A 9,853-nucleotide genomic window follows, 5' to 3' on the forward strand; every position below is an offset into this window, starting at 1 on the left:
CGGTCTACAAGCAAGGTCATTTGATCAAAGGCTGAGACATTCTTGATGATTCCTCATTGACTGTAGATAAAGCTCAAATTCCCTAATACTCCTTCATATATGAGGGGTATTATTTGTCTTCTGTTTTACATTTGGTTATTTTCTGCACAATTACAGTCATATACAATGCATTCACACTTTCTATGTCTTTTTGGTATGCTCTTATTTTAATTATTGACTCATATGTATCTTTAAATACTTAGTTCAAAGTTTTCTGCAAAAGATTTTATTTAAATTACTAATTTCATGAATTCCTTATCTCCTTTGTATTACTTCAGATCATACCACCCAAAGTGCTCCCTCATGACTGACACACACAATGTGACTGAGTTCTTTTTTCTGGGACTCTCTTCTAATAGAGAGGTGGAAAGAGTTTGCTTTGTGATATTTCTACTCTTGTACATGGCCATTATGCTTGGGAATCTTCTCATGGTGGTCACTGTGGTAGCCAGCAGGAGTCTTGGGTCCCCCATGTACTTCTTTCTTGGCTACCTCTCCTTTGTGGAGATCTGCTACTCCTCCACAACAGCCCCAAAACTAATCTTGGATCTCCTTGCTGAAAAGAAATCCATATCTGTATGGGGCTGCATGACACAGCTTTTCTTCATGCACTTCTTTGGTGGTGCTGAGATTTTCCTGCTCACAGTGATGGCCTATGACCGCTATGTGGCCATCTGCAAGCCCCTGCACTACACCAGCATCATGAACCGAAAGGTGTGTGCAGTCCTCGTGGGAACAGCATGGATGGGAGGCTTTGTGCATTCCTTTGCCCAAATAGTTCTCATCTTTCCTTTGCCCTTCTGTGGACCCAATACCATTGACCATTATTTCTGTGACTTGCTTCCTCTTAGCTTCCTACGTGGTCATCTTGTTCCATCTGAGAACTCAGAGTGCTGAGGGACGGCGCAAAGCTCTGTCCACCTGTGGGTCCCATGTCACTGTGGTTATATTGTTCTTTGGTCCATGTGTCTTCATCTATTTGAGGCCTTCTGATACCCTGCCTGTAGACAAGATGATAGCTGTGTTCTACACGGTGATAACCCCCCTCCTCAATCCTCTCATCTACTCCCTGAGAAATGCAGAAGTGAAGAAGGCCATGAAGAATCTATGGTTCAAGACAATGGAAGTAGATGAAAAATAGAATGCGGATATTGGCTATTGGGATTGGAATGATGCTAAGTTCAAACTTATGGGCACTGAGGGCACAAAAGGCTCATTTAGCATTATTGTAGCTGATAAATATCTTCCAAAACATTGTAAATTAGGTCCTGCTATTAAAATACTGTTATATAATTAGCTATTTTAGTGTTTGCAGTCTTATTTCCTACCACTATCCATAATACTGTAGCAAATATTTGAAGCAGAATATTAAACTATACTTCTTTTGATTTAGATTTATTTTCTATGGTAATGTTACTATGACATGAAGCAGAAACATTTTTGCTCCATAGATTTAATTTGAATAATTTGTCTTACAAGTATACTCTTAATAAAAACAAAAAATTAATTTAATATATTTATTTATTTATTTATTGTTAGGTGCAGCATAGTTGTGAACATAGTGTATTGCACAGTTTTGACTGCAGGAGCACCATCAACCTGAATAATGCTTGTCTGGGTTTCTAGTATACAGATGACATTGCTCTTTCTTGTATGCTTATCTGTCTTGTCATTTTCTATACCATATTTGTCCTCCAATACAATTCTGGTAAAAAAACAAATCTGGAAAAGGGACCAAGGCCATTACTAGAGAAGCAACTGGTTCTGATGTCTATTAAGAACAAACTGCTCTGGCCATAATCAGTCAGGTAGTCAACCCAGGCATAACATGACAATGGGTTCTTGATGTGGAGGCTGACTGCCTTAGTTATTTTCTGGAAAATTTTACCAATCTCATAATGATTGAATTGTACCAGGAAATATTTAAGGTACGAAATGTTTTTGAAAAACATGAAGTTTTAGTAGTTAAGAATATTGAAGACACCAAGGAAAAGGAACAATGGGCTTGGGTCACTAAAGATAGGGATGTCCATAGGAAATACAAGGGACAGAATAGAGAATAAATAACTGTGTCTACTGGATGTGAGCAGTGGTAAGAGGCCCCACAAGGGGAGATCTCTAATAATAGAAAGTTTGATCGAGAAATATTGGAGGAAACTGAAATATATATCTTCATATATATTATATATCAGATATATAATATATATTTATTATAAAAGGATAGATAGAAGAATTGAAGACTTTGGACCCCATGAGGGGCTGTTGGATTAGTGAACCGACCTTCTTGAAAAGATTAGAACATACTGATTTGACCCCCTGACATTGCCTGCCTAAGAAATTAGGGTACAAAATCTATGGGATAGAGTTCATGCTTGTGAAGAAGCCCTGGAGGAAGCTGTGAGAGGAATTAGTACTGCATATGGGAAAGAGTTTAGAAAGCATTGTAGAAACATTCAGATAAATAAATAGGAGGAAGAGATTCTGCAAATTTAGACAAGCTAAAAATATAACATTACTCTGACCTATTTAGCACCTCTCTGTTTTCATGCCAATGCTGTAACAGCAAGTTTATGCCCAAATAACTTGTGAATTTGAGGTTACTCTGAGAGTTCAAAGTTAATTTATAACTTGCTTTTGTGGATGCAGACCTGTGACTTTGCAGTCAATGAACTGTGACTTTATGTGTGCATTGTGCTTGTGGATGACATGGTTAAATGGAGTTTTTTGAAAAAAATACTGCCCTTGGGAAAATAATGGAAACACTTTTGATCATGTATTATTGTATAACAAGAAAGTCTGTGACCAGTAAAAGACTGAGGTGAACTCCAAGAAAGAAAGAAAGAGAGAAAGAGACAGAAAGAGAGAGAGAGAGAGAGAGAGAGAGAGAGAGAGAACCTGAAAGCTGTCTCCAAGCTCAGCCTCTACACATTAATGAGTAACCTGTCAGCTTTCAGCTGCATCCTTGCCTAAAACTCTGACTTTGCACCAATCCAATCCTCCCAGGCTAGTCCTCAGCAATGTATTTATTTTGGCTGAGAAATAAATGAGTTAATGTGACAAATGCCTGTTAATTATAAAAGGAAACAAGCACCTTCTTAACCACCTCTTATACAGTTGCCCAAAGTGAACATCACTAGTATTAAGATGAATTAGTGGCACACAAAGCTTCATATGATGTGCTCCAGAGACATACAACACTACTGTGCTATTCTTACCAAAAGAGATAACCTAATCATACCCAAGTATAACTGTTTAATCGCTTAAAAGAAAATGGAACTGAAAGATATTCGGCAACATCTGGCATTTACTGTTCAAAAGTATGAAGAGTAAGAAGATTGAAGAATTGTTTCTCCTTCAAAGTACTATCTTTTGGATAGTTTGAATTTTATTGGAAGTGTTTATATTTACAAGGCAGATAGAGGGATCATTATTTAATAAAGGAAGGCACTGACTAAGTTAACGTTTCTCAATCTTCTCATGAAGTTCATATCCTCTAAACTGACTGCTGGGCTAAAACACCAAAGGCATCACAATTTGGTACAGAGACAGGCAGGTAGATCATTGGAGTAGAAATGAGGACACAGAAATGAACTGACATACCAATGTCACTTGGTCTTTGACAAAGGAACTAAAACCATCCAGTGGGAAAAGATAGCATTTTCAACAAATGGTGCTGGTTCAACTGGAAGTCAGCATGTAGAAGAATGAAAATAGATCCACTCATATCTCCCTGAACAAAGCTAAAGTCCAAGTGGATCAAGGACTTCCACATAAAAATAAATACACTTAAACTAATAGAAGAAAAAGTGGGGAAGAGCCTTGAACACATGGGAACCGTGGAAAATTTCTTGAATAAAACACCAGTGGCTTATGCTCTAAGATCAAAAATCCACAAATGGGACCTCATAAAATTGCAAAGCTTCTGTAAGGCAAAGGACACTGTCATTAGGACAAAATGACAACCAACAGATTGGGAAAAGATCTTTACCAATACCACATCTGATAAAGGGCTAATATCCAATATATGCAAATAACTAAAGAAGTTAGACTCCTGAGAATCAATAACCCTATTAAAAATGGGGTGCAGAGCTAAACAAAGAATTCTCAACTGAAGAATAGTGGATGGCTGAGAAGTATTCAACATCCTTAGTCATCAATGAAATGCAAATCAAAACAACCCTGAGATTCTTCCTCACACCAGTCAGAATGACTAAGATCAAAAACTCAGATGAAAACAGATGCTGATGAGGATGTAGAGAAAGAGGAACAATCCTCCATTGTTGGTGGGATTGCAGACTGGTACACCCAACCATTCTGGAAATCAGTCTGGAGATTTCTCGGAAAATTGGACATTTCACTACCTGAGGACCCAGCTATACCTCTCCTGGGCATATACCCAAAAGTTGTTCCAACATACAACAAAGACACATGCTCCACTATGTTCATAGAAACCTTATTTATAATAGCCAGAGCTGAAAAGAACCCAGATGTCCCTCAACAGAGGAACAGATACAGAAAATACGGTATATTTACAAAAAGGAGTACTATTCAGCTATTAAAAACAATGACTTCATGAAATTCATAGGCAAATGAATAGACCTACCATCTTGAGTGAGGTAACCCAATCACAAAAAAAACACATGGTATGCACTCATTGATAAGTGCATATTAGCCCAAAAGCTCAAATTACTCAAAGTACTCTTAAAGATTTGCTGCATCCTGAGCAGTAGATATCAATCAAAAACATTTAAAAAAAACAAAAAAACCAAAACAAAAACAACAACAACAACAAAATAAAACTCATTGGCATCTTTGGAGTTTTCTTCTCTTATAATATTGTGCCAGCTTTTTAAAAAATTTTATCGGGCTGGGGATTTAGCTCAGTGGTAGAGCGCTTACCTAGGAAGCGCAAGGCCCTGGGTTCGGTCCCCAGCTCCGAAAAAAAAAAAAAAAGAACCAAAAAAAAATTTTTATCATATATATATATATATATATATATATATATATATATATATATATACTCTCTTTTTATGCTGCAGTTTTTCCCATATATTTGAAGGCTTTCAGTTTAGTGTTTTTGTGGGATACCTGATTATGTAAATGACTGAATGTCTGCATCTATATCTGTTTTTTTCTTTTCAAGAACTAATTTCCTTCTATTTTATTATTTTGTCCTCCTCCCATGTGTTATTTTTTGTTTAATTTTATTATAATCTCTTAGAAAACTACTTGGTTTTTAATGAGAGACTGAAGATGGGTGATCTGGGTGGGAGAGAAGATAAGGAGGAGCTGGGAAGAGTGGATGAAGGGGAAAGCACAACAATAATATATGTGTGAATATATTATTATTTTTATATAAATATGAAATGAAACATAATTTGCTTAAATAACTGAAAGATAGTTGTCACTATAGTATGCATATGTAAGACCACATCCTTAAAACTCCATGTTAGACCATTAGAAGGTAACAGGTACCATATAAATCTTAGATAACATTTCATAGCCTGCTATTCAAATGCCCCTCAACCAGAAGAATCCTGAGTTCCTCCAAAGAGATGGTGGTGAGCAGATATAATTGTTCCTTTTATGATTACAGGTGATTGCAATACATGACTACCATTAAAGATGCTTGTTCCTTGGAAATCATAGTAAGATTCAGCTTTTGATAATGGCTGTCTAAGATTCTCCAGGAAATAGCACATGGGAGGTTTGAGGTTCCTTTGTACATTCCTTCAACAAAATGCCTAAATCTGCTATCTGTTCATTCAGAAAGATTATTTATTAGCAAGATTCAGCCGTGTCTCTGCAGCTGCTTAAGTGAACATTTCTCTATGGTGCTATTTGTAACATAGTCGGATATGGAGAATTGTGTGTATGACCATCTTTCTGACACGAGAAGAAAGTCATAATGTGATATGTAATCCTGCTCATGTTTAGGATTGCATGCAATGTTTTTGGAGTGTGAGCAGTATATTGTTAGTTTATCTTGTTGGAGTATTTACACTATTACTTTCTAAAACAAAGTTGAAATTTTTTGTTGGATCCACCCCCACAAGAGTCCTTTTTGACAATCCTTTTTGAGAAAAATCTGGTGCTCACGTATATTCTCTGTAGCATTAGGAAGTGTGTGGTTTTGTTTGAGAGTAAGAATGTAGTGAGAGTGCCATCTTACATACCAGAGGAATCAACAGTGGTATTCAGCCTGCATTACAGCTTCCCAAGACAGTTTTGTGTATTGGAAAATCACAAAGCCCACCTGGTTGGCACTGCTATAAACTATCCGTGGGTGTATCAAGAACTGAGAAGCTGATGACGAAGTGTGCAACCCTCTCTTTGCTCTTTTGATGTCCTGTGTAAAGTTTACAGTCCTTGTTCCTTTCTGTTGTCCTTTGGGTGTCACTTCTCTTCAAGTCCTGGTCCCTCCCCCAGTCTTCCTCATCTCTCTCCATCTTCTCTGTTTCTGAAGCTTCTTCTCTCTCAGCACTCAATGGTGTTTCCTGTGCCTTCCTCTAGTTTCCCACTTAAGGACCTCAGCCTCAGAATGAATACATTTAAATTTCTACTTTTGGAAAGCAAAGCAATGGATTCTTATCGATGAAGCTAGGGTTTAATCTTGTGGTTATTTTCCATTAAAAAATATCTTCAATAACAAGACAAGTAATTGAACAAACACGCTGTCACCAAAAAAGAAAAAACAAATAGTTGTTTTTCCTTTAATGAAATGACAATGACAACTAAATGAGATATATGTTCTTGCACTCTGTGAGGGGGGACCAGTGATTAGGATGTAAATAAATAAATAAATAAATAAATAAATAAATAAATAAATATTTTTAAAAGAAGCATACCATACACTGCATTAGCATCCATCATTCATATGTGATGAGGGATCATATATATATATATATATATATATATATATATATATATATATAATGTAGAACTGTACTTCACTATTTCACATACAATTTATATTATATAATCATGTCATGTTAATTTGACTATAATCAAGCTTTGTATGTTTTCATAATCTGAGTTGTCAGTGCTAAGTTTATTTGAGGTATTATCAATATCCCAGCTATAGCTTCTTCTGTTATTATTGTAGATAGAATACAGATGCAGGATGAACCATCAGTGACTGAAGTGATGCACAGTGCAGCATCCAGGGTGGAAGAGTGGGTTATTAGTCATCAGCAAAGCCACTCTGCTCATCACAAGTGCTTAATATCCCAGGTTGGGAGAGATTACTTCTTAAACATAGGTGAGGAAGACAAAGGTTGCTCTTTCATATACTTGAGTTTGGAGAAAAGTCTTATAAAGAAACTCTAAGTGGATTTATGCATATTTTCAAATGTTCATGCAGTTTTATCCTGAAATTTTTGACTCAAGTAACATAAAAACTGTAAATTCTTACAGCTATGGTTTATTTCTCCCACAATAACTTCTGTCTTCCATTTGCAATTCCTCATTTTCTCCAGAGATTCTTCATGGCATTTTTCACCTCTGCATTTCTCAGAGTATAAATCAGGGGATTGAACATGGGCGTCAAAATACAATAAAACACAGCTACTATTTTGTCTATGGACAGAGTAGATGATGGCCTCATGTAAATAAATATACAGGGCACAAAGAACAAAGCAACGACAGTGAAGTGAGCCCCACAGGTAGACAGAGCTTTCCGTCTTCCTTCTGCACTGTGGGACCTCAAAGTGCGCAGGATGACAATGTAGGAGGCAGCCAGCATGAGGAAGTTCAGCAGGCAAATCACACCACTATTGGCCACCACCAGCAGGCCAATGACATATGTGTCAGTGCAGGCCAGCTCCAGTAAAGGATACAAATCACACACAAAGTGATTGATTACATTGGGACCACAGAAGGGCAACTGAAGGACCAGAAAGAGCTGAGCTGATGAATGCAGGAAGCCACCCAGCCAAGCCACTGCCACCAGCACAACACAGACGTTCCTGGTCATTGTGGTGGTATAGTGTAAGGGCTTGCAGATAGCCACATAGCGGTCATAGGCCATCACTGTGAGCAGAATGATTTCAGTTCCTCCCAATAAATGAGCCACAAAGAACTGGGCCAAGCAGCCCTCAAAAGAGATGGCTCTCCCCTCATGCAGGGAGTCAGCAATGAGTTTGGGTGTCATACAAGAAGAATAACAAGTATCAATAAAGGACAGATATGAAAGGAAAAAGTACATAGGGGAGCCCAGGGTAGGACTGAAAGCGACAGTGATAATGATGAGCACGTTTCCCCCAACAGAGACCAGGAAGACCAGCAGAAAAAGCACAAACAACATCCTCTGCACCTGTGGGTTCTGGGAAAGTCCCAGCATGAAAAATTCTGTAACATTGCGTGGACTATCCATGAACTCTCAGCTGCATCCAGAGATTTACCAAGGAGGTCAGTTACTGGCTCTTTGGAACATTTCAAGTCACTGGAGGCTGGAGGAAGTGTAAAGGAATAGAGAACATAAATATCTCTCAAGCTATTGTCTTTTTTGCTTTGGGGCATGTAAGACACAATACATTTTTAGTGTGTGTGTGTGTGTGTGTGTCTATGTGTATGTGTGTGTCTATGTGTGTGTCTATGTGTGTGTGTCTGCGTGTGTGTGTGTCTATGTGTGTGCATGTGTGTCTGTGTGTCTGTGTGTCTGTGTATATGGTTTAATGCACTTATGCATGCACATCTGGGTGTTCACATGTGTGTGCAGTTGTACATGCCTGAGTGTGCAAAAGCCAGATGTTAACATTAGGTGTCTTTCTCAGCTACTCCTTGTCTTATACATTGAAGCAGAGTCTCTCTCACTGAGACCCGAAGCTTGCAGATACAGATATCTGGCTAGACAACTTACCCTGGAGATACTGGAGTCTCTGCCTGCTGCATGCTGGGATTACGGTTGGTCTGCAACATCTGCCAGCTTTTACTGGGGTACTGGGAGTCTGAATTCTGGTCTTCACAATCATACAACAAGCTCTTTTCATGCTTAGTCATCACTCCAATCCTCAATCCCTATCCCTTTTTATTTTTAAAGATAATAATAATAATTGATTATTTTCTCAGATTAATAATATCTTCAACAGTTCTCCTCATCCACATCCCTACCTGTAGCAGGCCTACCCCTGCTAAACTGAGTTTCAGAGTAATTAATTGATGGGGAAAATGCCTCCAATCTTTTTATTAGGGGCAACTACCAGAAATACATTAGATCCTTTGATCTGGGAGTGAAAGTGAAGGTGACCATTTTTGCCTGAAGTTGCAGAGCCAGTAAACATGTTCTTTTAATATCAAGAAAGGGAAGGTGGGTCTTCCTGCCTGCCGTGTGTCACACACCCTTCTCTCCACTGGCCCTGTCTGCAACACAGCCTGCCTCAGAGCTGGCAGTAAATGGCACCAAGTGCTAAAATTAAGACACAAGTTACATATGTAGCAGAGGATGGCATTGTGCAGAATCAACAGGAGAAGTCCTTGGTCCTGTGAAGGCTCGTTTCCCCAATATAGGGCAATGCCAGGGTGTTGAGCTTGGAGTGGGTGGCTGGGAGTGGGCGCGTCCTTCTAGAAGTAGGGGGGAGGGGGATGGGAGAGGGGGAAAGGGGATAACTTTTGAAATGTTTATACCTAAAATATCCAAGAAAATTAAAATAAAAAAAGTTACATGCTACCTAAGAGCATATCAGAGCACCAATAATTCAATTTCACAAACTGAAATTGGTGGTCTTCTTTTAGATTTCAAGTCTTGAACAAGACCAACAAGATACAATATTTCCAGTTTTATAAATCTAAAATAGAGTTGTGTCAACATTCAGTT

General features: G+C 38.2%; 1 protein-coding gene and 1 pseudogene across 1 annotated transcript; one reads left to right on the forward strand and one right to left on the reverse strand.

The window, feature by feature from the left end:
* Positions 343-1,180, forward strand: Or4x11b-ps1 (olfactory receptor family 4 subfamily X member 11B, pseudogene 1; annotated as a pseudogene).
* Positions 7,505-8,413, reverse strand: Or4c3e (olfactory receptor family 4 subfamily C member 3E). The gene has a single exon (NM_001000364.1). The coding sequence runs from the start codon at positions 8,411-8,413 to the stop codon at positions 7,505-7,507; it is 909 nt and encodes a 302-aa protein (NP_001000364.1).
* Positions 8,414-9,853: the final 1,440 nt, after the last annotated feature.

This window comes from Rattus norvegicus, chromosome 3 (assembly GCF_021556685.1).
Source record: "Rattus norvegicus strain SHRSP/BbbUtx chromosome 3, alternate assembly SHRSP_T2T, whole genome shotgun sequence".
NCBI classification, from domain to species: Eukaryota; Metazoa; Chordata; class Mammalia; order Rodentia; family Muridae; genus Rattus; species Rattus norvegicus.